Raw genomic sequence first — 23,803 nt, 5'->3', positions numbered from 1 at the left:
TTGGTTCTGTTGTGATGTTACCCATTTTGTTTCTTATTCATGTTATTTGTATTCTCTCCCCCTTTTCCTTTGTTAAATTTGCCAGTGGTTTGTCAGTTTTATTGATCTTTTCAAAAAACCAACTTCTGGTCTTGTTGATTTTTATCTGTTGCCCTTTTGTTCCTGTTTCATTGATTTCTGCTCGAATCTTGATTATTTCCTTTCTTCTGGTGACTGTAGAGTTTTCTTGCTGTTCTTTTTCTAATTGTTGGAGATGTTGCTTTAAAGTGTTTATTTTGGCTCGTCTTTTTTGATGTATGCATTGATTGCTATAAATTGGCCTCTGATCGCTGCTTTGGCTGTGTCCCAAAGATTTTGGTATGTTGTATTATCATTCTTATTTGATTCAAGGAATTTTTTAATTTCGATTTTGATTTCTTCTCTTACCCAGTCTTTCTCAAGGAGGGTGTGGTTCAGTTTCCATGTGTTTACTCTTTTCCTGTTGATCTTCCTATTGTTGATTTCTAATTTGATAGCATTATGATCTGAGTAGATGCTTTGCAGTATTTCAATGTTTTTAAATTTATTAAGGCTTGCTTTGTGGTCTAAGATATGGTCTATCATGGAAAATGTTCCATATGCACTGGAAAAGAAGATATATTTTGCTGCTGTTGGGTGAAGTGCTCTGTAGATATCTATAAGGCCAATTTGGTGGATTGTATTGTTTAGCTCTTCAGCATCTTTGTTGAGTTTCTTTCCAGTTGTACTATCTTTCAATGAAAGTGATGTGTTAAAAGTCTCCCACTATGACTGTGGAATCATCTATTTGGTTTTTCAACTCTTTTAAAGTCTGATTTATGTATTTGGGGCTCTTTCATTGTGTCCATAGATAGTTATTATGATTATATCTTCATATTCAGTTGATCCTTTAATCATTATATAATGTCATTCCTTGTCTCTTATGGTGCTCTTTGTGTCAAAGTCAATTTGATCAGAAATTAATATTGCCACTCCTGCTCTCTTTATAGTTGCCATTTTCATGACACATCTTTTTCCAACCTTTGATTTTTAGTCTATTTTTGTCTGTATCTCTAAGGTGTGTCTCTTATAGGCATCATATTGATAGGTTTTGTTTTCTTATCTGCAACTCTACATCTCTGAAGTGGTGCATTTAATCCATTAACATTCAGTGTAATTATTGACAAGTATAAATTGGTTGCTGTCATTTCGTTATGTTTTTGCATGGTGTCCCTGGTTTCTTTGTTCCATATTATTTTCTGTGCTGAGTTCATTATGTTTATGAATCATGTTATCATTTCCTTTGTTGCTGTTGTTTTAGTATTTGCTGAATATTTGTGCTTGTCCTCTTTTTTATTGTGATATGAAGGTTTATCATTTTTCTTTGAGATTACCCTATGATTTATAATTTTCTCCCCGAGATTAGAACAGGCCATTCTATCTTGCAAGTCTTTTAACTCCTTCACCCTTTAGAAGTTCTGTAACTACACAGTTTTTCCCCTCTTTTTGTTTTTAGTTGTCCTCACTTGCCAATTGATGTCTCTGGTTCCCGGTTTACAATCGTGTAAGCTCATTTTACTTTGGATATGTCCATAGCTGTGGTTTCTGGGTTATGTCATCTTGTGTATTAATGGTCAGTTGTTATTTACTATTTCTGGTTCTCTGTTCAAAGGACTCCTTTTAGCATCTCTTGTAAGGTTGGTCTGGGTTTAACAAATTCCCTTAGTTTCTGCTTATCTGCAAATCTCCTAATTTCACCATCATATTTGAGGGACAATTTTGCCAGGTATATATAATTGTTGGTTGAAACTTTTTCTCCTTCAGGGTTTTATATATACCATCCCATTGCCTTCTTACAACTTGCATGGTTTCTGCTGAGAAATCAGAGCTTATTCTTACCGGCTGACCTTTGTAAGTAATTTTTTGTTTTTCCCATGCTACTTTCAGGATTCTGTCTTTGTCTTGGGTTTGATGAGTTTGATGATGATATATGTTGGTGATTTTCCTTTGGGATCTATCCTATTTAGGGTTCGTTGGACTTCCTGAATGGATATATTCTCATCTTTTGTCATATCAGGGAAGTTCTCCTCCAACAGATCTTGACAATTTTCTCAGTGGTTTTACTTTTCTCTTTCTGTTCTAGAATTCCAATGACACGTAGAGTCATTCCTTTTGAGTATCCCACATGAACCTTAAGACTTTCTTCATTTATTTTTATTTTTTTTTCTGATTGATCCCTTTCCAAAGAAGTATTCAGGTATTTGTCTTCAATCTCATTAATTCTGTCTTCCATTGCATCACTTCTACTCCTTTGCCCTTGCAATGTGTTATCTATTTCTGACAATTTAGTATTAATCTTCTGGATTTCTATCTGTAGATTTAGAATCATTTCTCAATTTTCATTTATTTTGTCATTTTGTTGTCATATTTTCTTCCAAAATTCTTCTAGGGTTTTTTTTTTTTTCCTGTGTTTTCTTTGGTCTGTCTCAATCCTTTGAAGGTACCTAAATATAATTCTTTTGAATTCCTTATCAGAGAGTTCCAATGCTGCTTCTTCCTCAGGGATGTGCTCTGGATCTGTATCCTGTTCCCTTGTTTCTACCACTTTATCGTGCTTCTTTGTGTGGACTGTCATTGTCTGTTGTCTCTGAGACATCATGGCGTTGTTGTATTTAGATCTCTGTTAACTGCTTGTGAAGAGCAGCCAAGGGTGATTCAGGCTTTTTGTCGTGTTTTTTTATCATTGGCCCACTGGTGGATAAGGAGGTGGTGGCTCTTGCTCAGTAAGTGAAGTTGCAGAATGTGTAGCCGTAGTTGTGTCTTATGGGGACTGCTGCTGTCTCCCGCTTAGTTAGACAAAAATTACAATTGAATAACCATGAAATAACTAAAAGCACATGGACAAAAAATATACCATCTATTCACACAGGAATAGTAACCAAAAAAAGGGAAAAAGAAGAAGAAAAAAATAAGAAAACCTGCAATGTCTGGGGATAGGGCAGTAAGATACAAAAGGTAGCGAAGGAGAATAAAGAAAAAAAAAAATGGGAAAAATGTGAAAAGAAAAACAAGGAACGGGGTTAATCATGAGAAAAAAAAGGAAAAAAAAAAGTTTTTACAACCAGGAACAGGGGAAAGAAAAAGAGCTGAAAACTAGGACCTGTGAGGAGAAGAATAAAGAATAACAATAGTAAGAGGAACAAAATATTAATAATAATAGTAATTTTAAAACAGACAAAAACAAGCAAACTATAAACCAGAGACAAAGAAAAAGAAAAAAATTGGGGAAGGGTGTGGCGGGGCACCCAGCCTCCGTCTCAGCACACAGACTGGGATGGAGTTCCTGTGGGCCAAGAAGGTGGATGGGAGTGGGGTAGGCCGCACTTCCATTCACCAAGGTGGATGGGGTGTAAGAGTAACAAAGGGAATGACGCACCTTTTCAGTCGTCCAGGTCCAGGGTGTCCTTGGGGTTACTGGCAAGAAGAACCTGTTTGTAAGCCCCTGGAATCTGGGAGAGGGCTGTCTCTTTAAATATCCAAAATGGTTAAGCTGCTTGTAAACATTCAAAATGGCTGCGTTTCTGGACAGCCAAAAGTCCACAGCTTAGCCCGCCTTCTTCTCTGTTGCTTTGCCTTTTATTCCCCAGCTACCAGAGCAGTCCTCTGTGCAATCTCTGGCTAGCAGGGCTGGTTTTTAGGTTAAGTCTTAGGTCCTACCACCACTCGGCACTCTCCAAGCTGTCTGTGCTGGGCCATCAGGATCGCTTCCAGACTGCAGCTCCATATGTCTCCTTTTTTGGTATTTTCATGCAAATTCTTCTGCTAATTTTGGTTTAGTCCACTTCTCTCAGGGGTCCAGGATTATCTTCTGTGTCTGTGTTAATTGATTCCCCTTTTCTTTGTTGAAGAGGGTCTGTGCAGTCTTTCTGCCTATTCCGCCATCTTACCAGAAGCCCTTGTGTCAGTTTTGATAGCTTTTTATATCTTCTCTTTTTTCAGTTTGGGTACAAGTAAGTTTTATTGATTTTTTTTCTTAAAAGTTTTATTGATTTTTTTTCTTAAAGAACCACCTTTTGTTTTCATTGTTTATTTTTTCTCTATTTTGTGTTTCACTAACTTATTCTCTGAACTTATAATTTCCTTTCTTTTGCTTGTTATGGATTTAACTCAATGTGCATTTTCTAGTTTCTTAAGGTGGAAGCCTTGGTTTGAGATCATTTTTCTTTTCTAATATACATATTTAATGCTATAAAATGTCCTCTAAGTATTGCTTTAGTGGCATTCCCCATTCTTTTCATTAAATACTGAGCTCAGTACTTCCTCATTTCCTTTTTGAGCATTTTGATTATGATGTTCCTTGGCATGTTTTTCTTCACATTTCTTGTGCTTGAGGCTCATTGAGCTGCTTGGATCTGTAGATTTATAATTTTCATCAAATTTGAATTTTTTCAGCTGTTACTGCTTCAAGTATATTTTCTGTCCCTTCCTCCTCCTTTTTCATGGACTCTGAATTGCTTATATATTAGGCTGTTTGAAGTTGTTCCATAACTCACTGATGCACACTCTGTGTTTCATTTTGGATGGTTTTTCTATTGCTATTTTTCCAATTCACTAGTCTTTTCTTCTGCAGTGTCTAATCTGCTGTTAACACATCCAGTGTTGGACTCATCTCTCAGAGTTTGATTTGAGTCTTTTTATACCTTAAATGTCTACTTAACTTTTGAAAATCTGGAATTCTTTATTTTTAATGTCCTCATTTGCTCATTCTGACATCTATGCCAGTTCTTAGTCTGACTATGTTGATGTATTTTTCTCTTCCTTAATAAGGCAAATGTTTCTGTTGATATATTCTGGTCTCCTGTTATAAATATCTTTTTATGGTTGAGTTCATATTATCTTTAAAAAATTTTCATGTTCTACTTAACTACTTGCTTAAAGGCTTTATGGATTGTCTAGTTTTAACTACAGCAAAAAACAAACCAAACTCACTGCCTTCGAGTTGACCTTATAGGGCAGAGTAGAACTACCCTATGTGGTTGTCAAGGTTGTAAATCTTTACAGAAGCAGACTATCTCCTCTTTTTCCCATGGAGCAGCTGGTGTGTTTGAACTGCTGACCTTTTGGTTAGCAGCCAAATGCTGTACCACCAGAGCCATGAAATAGGCAAGTGTTGCCCAAAAAAAGATTCTTGCAAAGGAATTGAATTACAGATTGTATTTAAAATGCAAGCAAAATGAACAACAAGAAAAGAGCTGAGATGACATTTGTTCCAATTCTGTTATGAGCTCTTTGTCAGCCACATGAAGAGGCTGAAAAATGGTTTACTCAAATCTGGTAAGAAGTTGGCAAAAATCAAAAATATCAAAAAGACTCTTAAAGTTGTCACCTCTGAAGACACATTATTGGCAACTTGCAAAACAGAAAAACAAAACTTGGTCAAGAAACAGTTGAGCTCAGTTGCTGCACCTGAGATCACCAGAGGAACCAAGGGAAGATGGATGGGGGGACTTCAGGGATCTAGATGCAGATGTGGTGCTCTTTCAGGCTACATGTATCTGTTGGCTTTGATGGTAAGACTCTGGTGGGCAGTGTGTCCTGCGGGTGATATCTAGAGCTTCTAGATATAAAATGTCAAAAGACTAAGTTGGAGACAGTTACTTAGTTATCCACATGCAGATTTCTTATATGACAGAGATAAATTGTCAAAGGGCGGACAGCAGGAAAACAGACATTCTGGGAACAGTGGGTTTCATTTTTCTTTTCTTGGGTAAACTGATTAGCTGGTAGCTAGCAAAGAGGCCAGTCTGCTGTTGAGTGTGTTGTCTGGGGCTATTAATTAAAAAAAAAAAAAAAAAAAACCTCAAGAATTTAACTGTAGTGTATACAAGACAGGCAGTGTCTACCAAAGACTTCATTTAATACTTCCACCTTAAAGACAAGTGAACCATTTATTTCCTTTATCAGAATTTAGTGGTTTTTTTTTTTTTTTTAAGAGCATGTAAATAAGTTCATGTTGCTTATAGATAGGTATGGGTCTACTTTCTAAATGATACAATTTTTACTGAATACAAACTTGTTTAGTATGTGAGATTTTTTTTTGGTCATCTGGCTGTTATCACTATGGAAGTAGGTTGCCCAACTTTCTTTCCAAGGAATGGCTAGTGGGTTTGAACCGCCAGCCTTCTGGTTAGCAGTCAAATACCTTACGCACAATGCCACCAGAGCTCCTAGGTTTTCTTTCCTTGGGCTGTATAATCATCAGTGTTCACTTAACTGGTGATTATCCAGTCGTTTTAGGCATGGCTTTAATATCAGCACGGCCCAAAACACCAAAAATTTTCTTTAATCTTTGGGATACAGAAAGATCTGGCATAATGCACATTTTGAGTATGCATTTTCATTACCTAATTTGTATATATAATGGATCACCAGAACTCATCCAAGAATTACTAATACATTCCCATATTGCTGACAGGTGTTCTGTTAAGCATTTTGTATAGTAAGAAAGCTGTTCATCTTAGTTGGGCCATATCTGAATTAATTGTGACAAGCTTACAAGATCTTTTGAAAGTTTCTTTCCAAGCTTCTTGAGCTAGTGTTTTCCCTTTGGCCAGTGGGATAGATGACACATTATTTTTGATACTCTTTAAAGACATGTGGGCAGTTACTGTTTATTTAAGCCAGATGACATGTGTCAACTTCTTTCCTGGAAAGGGAGAGGTTTTTCGGGCTGCTATGGTAAACCTTATGTGAAGCTCTTCCTTTCTTTACATAAATTGGTACTCCAAAAGTTTTTCATAGAACATTGAGCACCTTTTTTTTTTTTTTTTTTTTTTTTTTTACTTAAAGGGATTTTTATTTTTTGTCTAAATTCTATTTTTTAATTATGCAGTAGTAAATGATCATTGATTATATTATATAAAACTAACACTGTGCTTTAGGAGCTCTGGTAGCATAGTGGCTAAGGCACTTAACTGCTAATCAGAAGGCTGGCGGTTCAAACCCACCAGCCACTCCTCGGAAGGAAGATGGGGCAATCTACTTCCGTAGTGATACTGCCTCGGAAACCCAAGGAGGGGTTGCTGTGAGTTGGGTCCAACTCTACGGCACATAACAACAACAACAACACTGTTTTAGGATTAAATCGAACAATGGAAATAATTCATAGAGACAAGGAGTTAAGAGATCTTTTCATATTTGTACTACTCCTGCAGGCTTACAGTTGGGATCTGAATTAGTGGTTGGCTGGTCCTGGACAACCCTCCCACAATAGTGTGTAGAGTGCTTAGAACCAAAACCAAAACTACTTGCCATGAAGTTGATTCAGACTCATGGGGAACCCCCCCCCCCCAGCTTGTGTTGCAGTATGAGCTGCAAAGTTTTCCTGATTCATAAATCAGCGAGATTTATGTAGTTTTCTCTACATTATCACTGTGAATCCCAGCTCTAGGCTAGTCATCACCTTAAATTGAGGGTTTTTTTTTCCCCTTTTTTGGAGGAAGTATATGTAGGTAGGTAAGTATTGCACTCCTACAGACACTTGATTTTCATTAAACTTGACTAAATCTTAACCTGCTTAACTTAAGCTACACTCTTTCTTTTATCTTTATATTCATATATCTAAAAGTTTAGGGTATGAAATTTGGGCATTTGATAAAGTGATTTTTCCATTTCTGGTTTTCTTGGTAATTGTTTTTAAAATGTTTGTTTTATTTGGAGACTTACCAAAATTTTCATTTCTTCAAGGTGTTGACTTTAAGGTGAAAACCATTTCAGTGGATGGAAATAAGGCTAAACTTGCAATATGGGTAAGAGCCTTTAAAATATATTTTTAATTACTATTAAGAAGCTTATTCCTTTAAGGAAACAGAAATTGATTTGTGTGGTATTCCAGAGGTTTACAAACAGTTGGTACGGAATAATTTTTAGTAGCCCTGACATTGATTAATCAAGGGAAAAAAAAAACCCCTCAAATTTAGTGCCATTGAGTCGATTCTGACTCATAGCAGCCCTCATTGGATTTCCAACTTTGTAAATCTTTACAGAAGCAAATTGTGTCATCATTCTTATGCAAAGCAGCTGGTAGATTCAAACCACCGACATTTTCCTTAGCAGCCAAATGCCTTAACCACTATACCACCAGAGCTCCTTTGATATTGATTAAAGGATTAAGTAAATAGTTATATCTTACAATTGAGTGATTAAACAGAGACTTGTTTTACTTAAATTTTTAAATGTATGTTTTCAGAATATTTCAAAAAAGAACCAAGTATAAAAATTATCACCTGTTAGAAGAGTTGTTATTGAATATTGTTTCTTTAAAGCTAAACTAACACTAAAGGTCCTTACTGGGAGTGAGGGAGGGAAATAAAATGATACTTAGGAAAAAAATGTTATGTTTCACGTTTGTTAGTATAAGTATATACAAAATTTGAGTTTGCCCATTTAGGGTTTATTTTTAATACTGAGATTCAGTCTTTCCTTTACTGGCTTTATTTAATTTACTTGTGAATCTAGTCATGATCCACATTGCTTTGCTAACCAAGTTTTTTCATGATAGGGCTGGATGTGAGGTAGCATTAACTGTCAACAAAAAGAGCCAGGCTCATCGATGTTCTAACCACGGCACTACTCAGTATCTGTATCTGTCGCTCTCTCTCTTGTCTACCTACGTATCTTTCTATCTAAATAGGATTGCTAAATATACATGTTATAAAAATATACTATTCTAGTTTCCACATTACCACATATTTTGATAATGAAATATATAATTATTTATATAGTATACGTGGATACAACATATGTATTTAACATATCAATGTGTAATTTCTAATTATATTATTTTATGGAGCTCTGGTGGCACAGTGCCTAAGGTGCTTGATTCAAACCTGCCAGCTGCTCCGTGCAAGGAAAATGAGGCAATCTGTGTCTGTAAGATCTAGTGCCTTGGAAACCCAGTGAGGGTCACTGTGAGTTGGAATCAACTCGATAGCATAGGGTTTGGTTTGATTTGGTTTAATGTCCACATAAGGAGCTCTGGTGGTACGATGGTTAATGCATTCGGTTGCTAACCAAAAGGTGATGGTTCAAATGTACCACTTGCTCTGTGGGAGAGAGAGATGGCTGTCTGCTTCTGTAAAGATTTACAGCTTGGAAACCCTGTGGGGCAGTTCTTCTCTGTCCTATAGGGTCACTATGAGTTGGAATTGACTTGATGACAGGGGATTTGGTTTGTTTTTTTAATTTCCAAATATTCTTTTGATAAATATAATGCATATTTATACAATGTCTATATGAATATGATAAATAATTTTGGAACTAGTCAGCAGTCAAGAAAAAAAGAAGACATTTAACACGGTGGTTGAATGATAAATGCTGCCTGTGCCTCAGTCACAGATTGAAATGGTAAGTATTCATATGTCATGTGATCTCATTCATCTTCATGATGTTCTCTAATGGCACACTATTTCTAACATACATTTTATCCTATAATAATAAGTAACTGTATAAATATGTTTGATGTTTTTATGTCAAAGTTTTGATAACATGGAAGCCTTTAAAACATTCTTAGCTTGTTTGCTTCTTTACCCCTGTATGTTTGATATCAATCAGCCCACTAATGTCCAATGGAAAACAATTTGGAAAATGCTGGACTAGATTATAGTGACATATACTGAAGTATTTAAGAATTCTGTGTTCTTTTTAATACTAAAAAGGATGTATGATTTTCCATATGGTTTTCACTGGTGATTTATCACTTTTCCTGCCCTTGCTACTGCTTTGTGAAATGTATGGATTACAGTAGGATGTGAGGCTAGAAGGTTATAGGGAGATCTTTCTTTCATACAAGAGGATTTTTTAAAAGCTGTTTTCAGTTTCTGCCTAATAAAAAGTCTGGCAGTTATTATTAAAGTGACAACTTTACTATTGACTTATAAATATTTTTTGGAGAAGAGGTTTTTTACCTGACTATAAGAATTCACCAGCCACTCCTTGGAAGGAAGGTTGGGCTACTTCTGTAGTGATACGGCTTCAGAAACCCAAGGGGGGGGTCACTATGAGTCAGATCCGACTCGACAGCAGTGTGTTTGTTTTTTTTTATAAGAATTCAGGTGCATTCTGAAAAACAATTAAAAGAATAAGAAATTAGTGGAGGAGAAAAGTCACTTTTAACTTGTCCCTATTTTAGTGAACATCCTTTAAAACACATGCATATATACTATTATATGTATGTATATATGCAGTTTTCCAAAAGGGATTATGTATTGTTTTTCAGCATGTTTGTTCCCTCCTACACACACATTCACACACTGTGTATATTTTTCCATGTTAGTGAATATAGAGATCCATAACTTTAAATGGCCACTTGGTATTTCATCCTCTGACTTAATTTAGTCAATCCTTAGTGCATGATTTTTAAATTTTTTTTAGTTTTTCACAAAGAAAAGCAATGCTTTGATACACATTCTTATTTATACATTGGTATGTACTTGTGCTTTTACTTCCTTTAGGATATATTCCCAGATGTAAAATGGTTAGCTCAAAGAATATGAAGAATGTTGATATGCACCAAAAGGGTCTTTTTAAAAATCAGTGTACAGTCCCATCAATTTCATTTTAAAATTCATTCTTCTACTCCTCAATCTGCACTGTTTATTGGCAATCTGTTTTGCCTCTCTAAATAATAATTTCACTTTTATATACTTTTGATGAGCAAAGTTTTCTCTTGTATGTTACGTTTTTGAATGAGTTTTTTATTTTTTATGTATATACATTGCCCATTTTATATTATCCATCATCTTTTTCTTTATTAAAGTCTTATATGATAAAAATACTAGCTATTTATGCTACGTTATTTCTACTTTCCCGTTTGTCTTTAAAATCTTGTTTAAGATTAATATGGAGTCCCTGGTGGCTCAGTTAATATACTTGGCTGCTAACAAATAGGGCGGAGGTTTTTAGCCACCCAGAGACACCTCAAGAAAGGCCTGGTGATTTCCTTCTGAAAAATAAGACACTGAAAAGTCAGTGGCACAGTTCTCTTGTGACACACATGAGATCACCATGAGTTGAAATTAACTTGATGGCAACCAGTTTGGTTTTTACTTAAGATGAATATATGTGCATGTGTATAATATTACCTGTTTCTCATATAGTACATACTTTTTTTTTTCCCAGTTTGTCATTTACTTTCAAATCTTGTAAATCTTGTTTAGGATGAGTGTGTTTGTGTGTGTGCAGCACACACACACACAGAGAAGAGACATTCTTGCCATACCAAAATTTTAATATTTACATGATCAGATCAGTTTTTTTTCTTCATAGTATCTGGGTTTCCTATCATAGTTAGGAACACCTTCCCACCCCAAGATTAGAAATACAGACAGTCCCCAGGTTACAAATGAGATCCATTCCTAAGTGTGCCTTTAAGTAGAATTTGTGGATAAGTTGGAACAACTACATATGAAGCCTTTTCAGTGATTTAAAAGCTGCACGTGCAGCAAATGAAAGTGATTGTGATGAAGAAATTGTTTTGGGAAGGAGTTGATTCAGGAGCTCTGGTATTATAGTGCCTAAGGTACTATGCTACAAACAACACAAACAGGAGTTGATTCAGTCCTTCAAAGTGAAAAACAAATGAGAGCTCTGGTGGCAAAGTGCCTAAGGCATTTGACTGCTCCTCGGAAGGAAGGTTGGACAATATACTTCCGTAGTGGTACCACCTCGGAAACCCAAGTAGGGGTTGCTGTGAGTCGAATCTGACTTGATGGCAAACACAACAAAAAACAAATAGGAGTTGAATTTATGTTCATAACCTGGGGACTGCCTGTATATAATCCACGGTTGCCTGTAATTCTTCTATAGTTTTACTAGTGAACCCACTTAGAAGCTCCTTCTAAGATCAGTCAGATAGAATAACCAAGCACAAGCCTTGTCCCTACTGCCTTCTGTAAGTACATACACATCATGACCTGTCATCTCTAAGGTTTTATACTTTTGTCTTTTTTTTACAGCCTTCCTTCATTTCCATTCCCTACATTCTACCATTTAGTCTTTATAGTTCCTTCCTACCCTTTGGTTTATCCTTTTCTATCTTCAATAATAATAATTAATATCTAACAATAATCACCTTTCTCTCCTTCCCCCATCAGATTAAACCACAGGATAAAGACAGAAAACTTTAGTTCTTTTATCTTACAGATGTCATTACATTTACCACATATGCGTGATTTGAAAACCAAACCAAAACCAAACTCACTGCCACCAAGTCAATTCCGACTCATAGCGACCCCTTTGGGTTTCCGAGGTGGTGTAAATCTTTACGGAAGTAGATTGCTCAGTCTTCCTTCTGCAGAGTGGCTGGTGGGTTTGAACCATCAACTGTCTGGTTAGCAGTCAAAATGCCTTAGGCAGTATTCCTCCAGAGCTCCTTGATTTGAAAACAAACACATGCAAAACTCTAACTTCTGACTGTTTTAGCATTTTAAAATTATTATAGACCTGGTCCAACAACTGTGCCACAAGTTTATTATGCTCAACTAATTACACCTACCTCTGGTAGCATAGTGCCTAAGGCACTTGACTGCTAACCAGAAGGCTGGAGATTCAAACCCACAGCTACTCCTTGGAAGGAAGGTTGGGCAATCTACTTCCGTAGTGATACTACCTTGGAAACCTAAGGAGGGGTCTCTATATGAGTGAGGTCTGACTCGACGGCACATACCAATAACAAACATTTTAAACTGTCAAGACTTTAAACATGTTGCCTAATTAGATATTCACATGTAAAGTGTCGAACCTGTGAATATTTTTACATTAAAATGTTTTTTTGCTCTAATCTTTACTTTTAAAACATTAGCTTTTCTGAATTTAAGTGATTTGTGTGTGTGTGTGTGTGTGTGTGTGTTTATTGTGTTGATCTATATGAAGAACAGAGGCAACAGAAGTCATACTTGGTTACTTTCTGCTAGCTTTAGAAACTAATTTATCAAAGTTAGGTTGACAGTTTTCATTACACAAGTAGGACTTTTTTTTTTCATGTCATAAGAAAAAGTTTGGGGACTAAGATATTTCATGTGTGGTCCTTGGTCGAAACTATTTGTTGTGGAAATGGAACAGTGTTTGAAATTAAAAGTATGCATGAAAAACACCTAATCCTTAAGATTCCAAATTTTCTATCTTAACACTGAATCTTTTTAAATAATGACTTTTCTTCCTTTTTCAAAAGATGGATAGGTCTGTAACACTCAGAGTTAGTATTCAATGCTTAAAAAAGAAAAAGGGGGGAAAAATTGCCACTGAGGTGATTCTGAGTCATGGAAACCCCACATGTGCCCAAGTGGAACTATGCTCCATGGGGTTTTCAGTGGTTGGTTTTTCTCGAAGTAGATCACCAGTCCTTTCTTCCAAGGTGCCTCTGTATAGACTTAAACCTCCAGCCTTCCAATTAGCAGCTGAGCGTGTTAACCATTGGCACAACCTGAGGAGTGTCGTCTGTACCATGTTGCCACAATTACAGTCTACTTTAGAAGCACGTCCACTTTACCTTTTGCAGGCTTTAATTTCTATTATTATTCTTGAAAAGTTGAGTAAAATATCTATTTAAAAAAACCAAAGTAAACCCAGTACCATGAAGTCGATTCCAACTCATAGCAACCCCCACTGGGTTTCCAAGGCTTTAAATCTTTATGGAAGTGGATTGCCTCATCTTCCTCTCATGGAGCAGCTAGTGGATTAGAACTGCCCACTTTCTGGTTAGCATCCAAATGCCATACCCACTATGCCAACAGAGGTCCTTTTTAAAATATCTATACTAATTGAATAATTTTAAATATCAAAGCCTAGTTACTTTGAGACAGAGATTTTTGTAAAATGAAGTCATTTTGTTTATCACTCATAAATTTATCTGTTTAGAAAATTTAATTTTAATTTTGTTACTTCATTACTTCAGCTTGGTGGGACCAGGAGGAAGAAATGTTCTGTATTGTGCAGATTTTGGTGAGAAGCTGGAGGCAAGGAATTGTAGCAGATATTCTTTATTTATGCAAGCTTATCTATGGGTGTAGTACCAGTCATCTTCCTACACTTATTCAGCTTGTGTGTGTCTATGTATCTACTCATAGATTACTGTTGCCACTGTCTAAGGCACTTGACTGCTAACCAGAAGGCTGGCAGTTCAAACCCACCAGCCACTCCTCAGAAGGAAGGTTGGGCAATCTACTTCCATAGTGATACCTCCTCGGAAACCCGAGGAGTGGTCGCTATGAGTCAGGTTCAACTCGATGGCACATAACAACAACAACAGAGAGTAGATGAAAACTTCTCAGCTATAACCAAACACCTTGAGAAAATGAGTCACTAGGCCTGGGGGCTCAGGACCATGTTCTCCCGGGACACCAAGGTCAATTGGCATAACATAGCCCAAAAAGACAGTGTTCTGTATCCTACTTTGGTGAGTAACGACTGAGGTATTAAAAAGCTTGTGAACGGCCAGCTATGGTCCAACTATTGGTCTCACCCCATCCAGAGCAAATAAGAGTGAAGAAAATCAAAGATACAAGGAAACAGTCTGAAAGAGTAATGGACCACACAAACCCCAACTTCCATCACCATGAGTCCCAAAGAACTAGATGGTGCCTGGCTACCAATACCAACCACCCTGAAAGGGATCATAACAGGAGGTGGATAGAGTGGGAGAAAAATGTGGAACAAACTCAAAATAATAATAAAAGAACAGGCTTTCTGGTCTGATAGGGACTGGTGGGACTCCTGAGACTGTTGTGGCCTGGAACTGCACTCACTCCCATGGCTCGCAACTTTCAGCCAAACAATAGTCAGGACCAGGGAGGTATGCACTCCTTAAAAAAACCAACCAAAGGAGATGAAAAGGGCAGCATTTGCCTAGGGATAAAGCTCAGGAGGCTGAAATGGGTAAGAAGTGCTACAAATGGAAACAGGGAACACAGGGAGGATGTGGGAAGGGTACTGTTACAATGAGGGTACTGCAGTCAGTGTCACAAAACAAAGTTTATGAATTATCGAATGGAAAACAAATTCGCTCTGTAAACTTCCACCCAAATCACAGTAAAAAGTTACTGCTACGCTATCAAAATGAAAAATAGTAGAAAACTTTTATTGAAATGTCTTTTTTTAGAAATTAGTATTTATCAATTTTGTTTTATGCAATACTTGTCGGTAAAAGAGCACAACTTATTAATTAAATTCCAGGTTTCAAATGAGCTTGTGCATTGATACTGCTTTTAATAGTGTTGTTTGACTTTTAACTTTTATATAAGTATATTGAAATTCACTTATATATACTATGCTTTATTTAATAATGATTGTCACTTTTAGGACACTGCTGGTCAAGAGAGGTTTAGAACATTAACTCCCAGCTATTATAGAGGTGCACAGGGTGTGATATTAGGTAAGTATTTATTTTAATATACTGTTTTAAAAATATCATCATTATAGATTATGTTGTTGGTTGTTAGGTGCCGTCGAGTCAGACCCAACTCATAGCGACCCCTCCTTAGGTTTCCAAGGCAGTACCACTACGGAAGTAGATTGCTCCATCTTCCTTCCGAGGAGTGACTGGTGGGTTTGAACCGCCAGCCTTCTGATTAGTACCAGAGCTCCCATTATAGATTATAGAAATTTGTAATTTTTATATTCTATAAGGGCCAATAAGTTTTTGTTCTTTTTTTTTTTTTTTAGGGCTACTGTTACATAACTTAATTATATTAATTTAATGTTAGTATTAAGACTTATTTTCAGTCATTTGCCTAGTAATTAAAAAATAAAGGTCAAACTTACTTGATTTAAAAGCACATGTTGATGAGGACATACGGAGGTTTAATCCACATATAGTCGGCTTGTCTGGTTTTTGGTGATAAGCTTATTAATGTTTGTTGCAGTTTATAAGAAGACTGTATAACTAGAATTTGTCTTATCAGACCTGAAAAATTACACAAAGCACTTAACATTATTGATTTATAATAAGCATTTTAAGACCAGATGTGGATTCTTAGTGTCATTTATTGAAAATTGCTGTTCCTAATACCTGTTTAAAATGAAGATTGATTGATGGAAAGGAGAATTTCTTTTTTATATCATGATTTATATATGAGGCTTTGATTTCATTTCTATTAACTTGACAGTGACTCTTACCATTTTTGTTTACTACCTCCTAAGTTTAGAAAACAGTTTAGATAAAAACTGGTATCCATGATGATATAAGATGAAAGTGATAACAGAGGAAGACAATCAAGATCCCATCTGTACTTTTCAAGGTAGAAAACTCTGGTCCTTAGAAAAAACAAACTAACAGGGTCATAGATGTTTAAATTCATATAAAAATGCTTTGTTATTTTGCCTCAGATATAAATCTAAATACTTTTTAAATTTTCTGTACAAAATTATTTTATTATGAATGATAACAGCTGTTATTTTGCTTAATTTAGTTTTTAGTTATCACACAGAATATATATTATATTCATTTCTATCATAATAGCAATAAAATTGAAGTGTATGTGTGTGTGTTTTTTGGAATTCTGGTAGCGTAGTGCCTAAGGCATTTGACTGCTAACCAGAAGGCTGGCGGTTCAAAACCAGCAGCCACTCTTCAGAAGGAAGGTTAGGCAATCTACTTCCATAGTGATACTGCCTCAGAAACCCAAGGAGGGGTCGCTGTGAGTCGGGTCTGACTCGATGGCACTTAACAACAACAACAACAATATGTGTGTATGTTTTTGTTTAATATACTTGTTTTTTACATTTGGATAAATAGACATTGATTGTTAAGCATTAAAAGCATAGCAAAAATACAGAATGCCTATATAGTAATGTTAGCTCCTAGGTACACATTGGGAGCTCTGGTAGCATAGTGCCTAAGGCACTTGACTGCTAACCAGAAGGCTGGCGGTTCAAATCCACCAGCTCCTCCTCACAAGGAAGATGGGGCAATCTACTTCCGTAGTGATACTGCCTCTGAAACCCAAGTCACTGTGAGTTGGGTCCAACTCGATGGCACATAACAGCAACAACAGGTACACATCAGAAATTTAGTATCATTTCTTCTTATTTTTAATGCTTAATAAATGACTGTTACCTTTCATTTCAGTTTATGATGTCACAAGAAGAGATACCTTTCTTAAACTGGATAACTGGTTAAATGAATTGGAAACATACTGCACGAGAAATGACATAGTAAACATGCTGGTTGGAAACAAAATTGATAAGGTAAGAAGGCAGACACTTGGGATTTTGGCCCAGTATTTTAGTAGCTTTTCTTAATCTTTGCTTTTATCTTTTAGGAAAACCGTGAAGTTGATAGAAATGAAGGCCTGAAATTTGCACGAAAGCATTCTATGTTATTTATAGGTATGTGTGTGGAGATCTATCCTTTCCTTATTAATGAGGAATTTTTTAATGGATTTTCTGCTAAATTTCTCTCTTTATGAACATAAGATATGTTTGTTTGGGTCATAGTTGTCTTCTGCTATATAATCTATAAAATCTCGTTATAGAATCAGATTCTTTATTTTCTATTCTGTGAAAATAATGAAGGGTTACATTATGTGAAGTCAGATAGAACACAGTCAAGTCATGACTCTTAGAATTTAACAGCATTCATTCATTAAAAGCCTGGCACAGGTAGATTCTGTACAGTCATTCAGTGCTAAAGTTATGCTTTGTTGGTCCATGTGCTAGTAGCATCCACATTAAGAAATATTTAACCTTAGGCAGGCACTTCCCCAGATATTCAGAATTAGAACCTACTTTTAACAAGATCTTCATGCAATTAGTATGCACATTAACGTTTCAGAAGCACTGTAGAACAGCGCTTCTCTAAGGTATGAGCCAAATCTGGCCCTGCTGCCTGTTTTTCTAAATAAACTTTTTATTGGAGCACAGCCATGCTTATTTGTCTCTGGTTGCTTTTGTGCAACAGTGGTAGAGTTCAAGAGTTGTAACCATGGTCTGTAACACCTGAAATATTTACTATCTGACCCTTTACAGACTAAGTTTGCCAACCCCCAGTCTAGAACAGAGTGAGCCCTAGTGGTGCAGTGGTTAAAGTACTTGACTGCCAACCAAATGGTCTGCAGTTGAAACCCACCATCCATTCTAGGAGAAAGATGTGCCAGTCTTCTTCCATAAAGACTTACAGGCTTGGAAACCTATGGGGCAGTTTTACTCTGTCCTTTAGGGTCACTATGAGTTGGAAACCATTTGATGGCAGTGGGTTTGGTTTTGGGCTTTTGGTCTAGAACAGTGGACTAATGATAGCAGAATCACCTGGAGAAGGTTTTAGAAATTATAAGCCCCTGGACCTTAAGGGAGTCCTGTACAGTGGTTAAAGTTCTACTGCTAACTGAAAGAAAGATCAGTGGTCTGAACTCACCAGCTGCTCTGCCGGAGAAACGTGGTAGCCTGTTCCCATAAAGGTTTACAGCCCTGGCAACCCAATGGGGCAGTTCTTCTACTCTGTCCTATAAGAATAAGAATTGACTTGCAGTAGTGGGTTTTTGTTTGGTGGGCCTTATTGGAGATCTGAAACAGAGCCTGAAAGGCAGTTTATAAAAGCACCCTAGCTGATTCTGATATGACACCAGCTTTCAGAATTACCAATATAGTTATTCTGTGTTAGAGTCTGCTAGAAATCAATAAATGGAGTCGGGAGAACATCATATATAGATAGAAGCAGGGTAAGGATTTTCAGGAAGGAATTTGAGTCTCACCTCTACTGCTTATTTGCTGGGTGTCCTTAATTTTATCCATTAGCTTATTCAATAAATATTTATTGAACACTGAGGGTATAACAATGAACAAAATGGACAAAGTCCTTGCCCTTGTGGCGGTTATAGTGTAGTAGAAGAAACAGACTTAAATGTGTAAGTAGTGCTAGGAAAGGAAAAAAAAAATTGTAAGGGGAGAGAGTGACCACTAGTGGAATGTAATTAGGCAAAGTTCTTTGAGGTAATAACCATTTTATCAGGAATTTACGTTGTGAAGATACAGAGGAAGATCATCTCAGGCCAAGAAAACAGCAAATATTTCCTAAAGTAGGAACCAGCTTAGTGTATTTAAAGAACAGGATGAAAACTTGTGGGCGGCAGCAAGATATTGTTGGGGGAAGGATGGTAATAGTGGGAAATGAGATTAGTAAAGGAGGTAGGGTAAAGAGATGGATTTTAGTCTATGTATGGTTAAAAGCAGGGGAGTAGCGATGTACTCTGATAGTCTTTGAAAAGATCCATTTGTGTAGAGAATGGGCTATGAGAAGAGAAAGCAAGAGCTAGTTATTCCCTTGTATTGGTCCAGATGAATGATATTGGTAGCCTCTGGGATAGCAGTAGTAGGTGGTAGAAAGTTACCTGGTCTGGGAGTTACTTTGAAGGTAAAGCTGACAAGAGTAGGTTGGTAGGTTGGGTGTGGAATATAAGAAAGAAAAAGAAGATAAATGAGATAAACAGGGTTTGGGGCATAAGCGAAACCACATAATGCCATTAGCTGGAATGAGGAAGACTGAGGTAAGAGCAGATTTGGGTAGGAGAGTCAGAAATTAAGAAGTCTGTCTAGAGATAAGAGTGAGATTCCTTCCAGATATCTAGTGGACATGTTGGTCATTGGCATTTAGGTGATGTTTAAGGTTATGAGATTGGAGCAGTCACTTCAGGAAAGAGTGTAGACAGAAACCAGCAGAAAGTCTATATAAATGCCAGCATATAAGACTGTAAATGATATGCCAGAGATATAGGGACATTACCAGGAGTGTTTGTGTCATGAAAGTCAAGCGAGCAAAGTATTTAAAGAAAGAGGAAGCCATTGATGATATTAAATGCTACAAGATGTCCAAAAGGTGAAGGCATTGGATTTGACGAGATATAGTACATGTTGGTGGTCTTGAAAAGAATGGTTTCAGTAGAATAGTGACAACAAGTGCTTACTTAGAAAGAATGTGAGATAAGAAAGTGGAAACACCCTACATAGATAACCCTCTAGAGGAATTTTGCTTTGAAGGAGAATAAAGGCTACTAGAAGCGTGTGTGGACTGGAAGGCACATTTTTGGGTTTTGTTTTGTATTTTTTTAGTAGGATGGAAAATAATTTTAACAGGTTTTTAGGCTGATTGGTATCAACCCAGTAGAGAGGAAGCATGATCACTAAGTAAATGAGAAGGGATGAGGCTCCAAGGAAATAGAGAAGGAACCTGTTGCCATCAAATTGATTCCAACTCATAGTGACCCTATAGGACAGAGTTGAACTGCCCCATGGGGTTTCTAAGGCTGCAATCTTTATGGAAACAGACTGCCACATCTTTCTCCTGAGGAGTGGCTGGTGAGTTGGAACCACTAACCTTTCAGTTAGCAGCCAAGTATTTTAACTCTAGCAGCAAGGACGTTTCTTTCATGCATTGTGCCAGGAGGATGGAAAAGCACAAGGCTACACATGCAGATAAACTGGAAAATTCGTTACTGGGATGATTAGATAGTTTGCCAGATTGCTTCTGTTTTTCTTAATTTAAAACTAGGATCATCAACTGAGATGAAGGGATTTTGAGATGAAGGAATAAAATAGTCATCTCAGGCAGTGGGAGAAAAGTAATTCACTAGCTAAATGTAATGCTCTGTGTCCACCTGAGTTTCATCAGCATAAATTTAAAATGGGACCTGTCTTGTGGTTTTGAGTTACTTTCTCCAGCCACGTATCCTGCCACTTTGCAGCAGGTCCAGAATAACTAGATAAGTAGTTTAACTTGAATCCTCAATTTCCTCATTCTAAAATGGCAGTAATACCTGTTTCAGGGGCTAGTTTTAAGAATTAACTGAAAATTAAGAAAACTTTGGCATAATACTTGAATAAGACTTTACATAATTCTATAATTTAAAAATTGGGCTTATGTATCAGTATTCTAAGGATATAATTTAAATAGCTTTAATTTGAGAGTTGGGGAAAATTTATTTATATTAAACCTTTGGAGAGAATTTGTTGAGTTGGCATTTAATATGTTGTTTGGCTCTTGTTATGTTTATACCATAATAATTCCCCGGAAAAACAGGAATATGCGACTGGGAAAGAATACACCATGTCATTTTTCTTTGAATTTCAGAGGCGAGTGCAAAAACCTGTGATGGTGTACAATGTGCCTTTGAGGAACTTGTTGAAAAGATCATTCAGACGCCTGGACTGTGGGAAAGTGAGAACCAGAATAAAGGAGTAAAACTGTCACACAGGGAAGAAGGCCACGGAGGAGGGGCTTGTGGTGGTTATTGTTCTGTGTTATAAACTCTGGGAAATTCCATCTCTTGCATATTTGATCAGATAGTGACATCTTTCTGTATATAAACTCTTTAACTGCTATTTTAGGGACCTTGCAGTTTGCACATATTTGTTTTGTATCATGACAGTAAATATTTGCAGGAAATCCCACTCATTGGCTTTCCCAGGTAACACGTTATGGTACGCATGCCCAGTTTGCAGTCTACCGTTTTTTTATGTAACATAAAATAAGTGTACCTTTATAAGTACATTTGATTTTATGATTTGCATTTATCATGTAATTTTAAAAAAATAATCCATCTGATTTAGTATATGTTGATATAAGATCTGCTTTTGATCTCCTTTTTGCTTAAATACTCTTACTGATAATTGAATTACTTGATATCTAGAACTCTTGAAAACACTGGGTGTTATACATACATCATCAAACCTGGCAAATTTCCTTTCAGGAATAACAAATGAGCATGATTCCACAGCTTTTCTAGGATGTTTGCTGACAGATTCTCTTTTAGTATTAAGAAAAATTCTCATTACAGAAAGTAGCCCAGGCCAATTTATAATTAAATCTCTATTTGATCCAGTGATGCTTCTAAACTAGCATTGATGTGTTAAAGAAGTTTGGTCTGTCTTTTTCATTTACTTCAATTAGTAACTCAGTTGTTAGAGTTTTAATTCTGTGGTATGTACATTGGATTCATGGCTCTGTTGTGCAGCATTTTTAGTTATGTGACAGTTGGCAGAGTGACAGCAAGATTTTCCCCCCTTTTGGTTTCAGAAGGACATGAATAGTATGTTTATTGTAACTCATGTGAACTATATATATGACTTTTAAAATCAACTCCCTTTTTTCATAAATGTTGGTAGTATTTGTCCAAGTACCTCAGTTGTAACTTGTATAATGTTTATGAATATCTGTATCTTATGACTTCCGTAAATGGCTAGTTGGTATTCAGAAACCTATATCTGTCTGTGTTTTGATGGGTGGGAGGGGAGGGGAAAAAAAAAAGAACACTAAAAGACCACTTGAGAAAGGCTTTCAGATTCTGGTACGTGTGGGAAAATACTGTTGCAATGAAAATCTTGATAATTTACTGTAACAAGTAGCCAATAACTTATTACCAAAACCAACTTGTACAGACTAATAAATCTTTTCCACAGTATTCAGTTTTCTAACTTCTTGCTATTGTACATTGTATATTTTTTTTCACTCATGTTATTTAATTACATTGATCTCTGATATTTTAACCACCAAAATAAATTGTTTGCCCTTTAAGGCTGGTCACTATAATAGCCCTCAGTTAGCTTCTGATACTGATTTCTAAGCAGCTTGTTTTCTTATATACAGTTGCAACTGATACACATTTTTGTGGGTCACCTTTGCAACAAGTGTGTTACTGGATTTATTTCAAGTTGGGTTCTTTCTGAAATGTACATCTTCACATATGAAACCCTCACATTCTACTGGTAACATTTGTTAGACTACATTACATGTGATTAAAGGTTTTATACATTCTGTATGTTTTTACTAATATATTTAACTACTATGATGTTGGAGAAAGGTAGCTAACAACGCACTTATTGTTTGTTAGTGTTACATTAAAACTTCAGATTTGTATATTCATGTGAAGTCTGTTGGCACTTTTCTGTGTATTGCTGCTGGCACCTTGAGCTAAAATTATCTTTCTATGCGTTGAATTGTTGTCTTGGTTTGGTCAGAATTTTAATACATATGAAAAACTTGAATATAACTGAAAAAACTAACTGTGTTTGATAGATTGAAATTGTAACCTTTTATAGTTTTTGAATAAATATAGTAGCCTACTTTCCCTAGACATTTCTGTAGGGAGTACTATACATTTCTTCTCCTCATCAGGTAAGGAACACCTGCATACAATGCTATTCATATTTTATTATGTTTTATGGCTTTCAGTTTCCTATTTTGTTGCAAACATTATTTCATAGTGGAGGTTTCATAAGTGAGGTAGTTATAAAACCTAACATTATTCTTCTTTTCACAGATATTTGAAATAGTCTTAAAGTGCCTTTTGCAGGTGGTATAAATTAGAACAGTTAGAATCTAGTGTTTTGAATTCTAGGAGTATTGACATAGACCTAAAGAAAGAATTAATTGTATTAAATTCATGTTACAAGTAATAGTTAACATGTATTAAAAGTTTCTTTGGTGCCAGCTGCTGTTGTAAGGGCTGGATTATTTTATTACACTTCACAGCAATCTTAAGATGATTGGTACTCTTATATCCATCTTAAAGATGAGGATACTGAAACCTAGATACATAAGATAGCTTCCCAGAGACCACTTAGCAAATCAGTGATGGAGCTGGAGTCCAGTCAAGACATTTTTACTCGTGAGCCCATAACTCTTGAACCACCATTCCCTTTAGCGTGACCAGTTACTACTTTGAAAACCAGCAGGTTTAAGGTAGTTCTTGTTTCTTTATCACTGTTCTGTTACATGTAATAGAAATACCTCAGATCTATTGGTTATAGAGAAAGTCCTATT

At 36.2% G+C, this 23,803-nt stretch overlaps 1 protein-coding gene across 1 annotated transcript in view; it reads left to right on the top strand.

Annotated features, from left to right (window-relative positions):
* Positions 1–21,288, top strand: part of RAB18 (RAB18, member RAS oncogene family) — a 54,146-nt gene extending 32,858 nt beyond the window's left edge. Inside the window, exons 3-7 of the mRNA XM_007951927.2 lie at positions 7,744–7,805; positions 15,352–15,424; positions 17,120–17,238; positions 17,313–17,379; positions 21,113–21,288. Coding sequence (XP_007950118.1) covers positions 7,744–7,805; positions 15,352–15,424; positions 17,120–17,238; positions 17,313–17,379; positions 21,113–21,288 — 497 coding nt within the window. The remainder of the gene's footprint in view (positions 1–7,743; positions 7,806–15,351; positions 15,425–17,119; positions 17,239–17,312; positions 17,380–21,112) is intronic.
* The last annotated feature ends 2,515 nt before the right edge of the window (positions 21,289–23,803 follow it).

Source organism: Orycteropus afer, unplaced genomic scaffold (assembly GCF_000298275.1).
Source record: "Orycteropus afer afer isolate SDZICR_OR568_19922 unplaced genomic scaffold, OryAfe1.0 scaffold00319, whole genome shotgun sequence".
Lineage (NCBI taxonomy): Eukaryota > Metazoa > Chordata > Mammalia > Tubulidentata > Orycteropodidae > Orycteropus > Orycteropus afer.
Note: the sequence above shows the minus strand (reverse complement) of the source record. Positions and strands in the feature narration are given on the sequence as shown.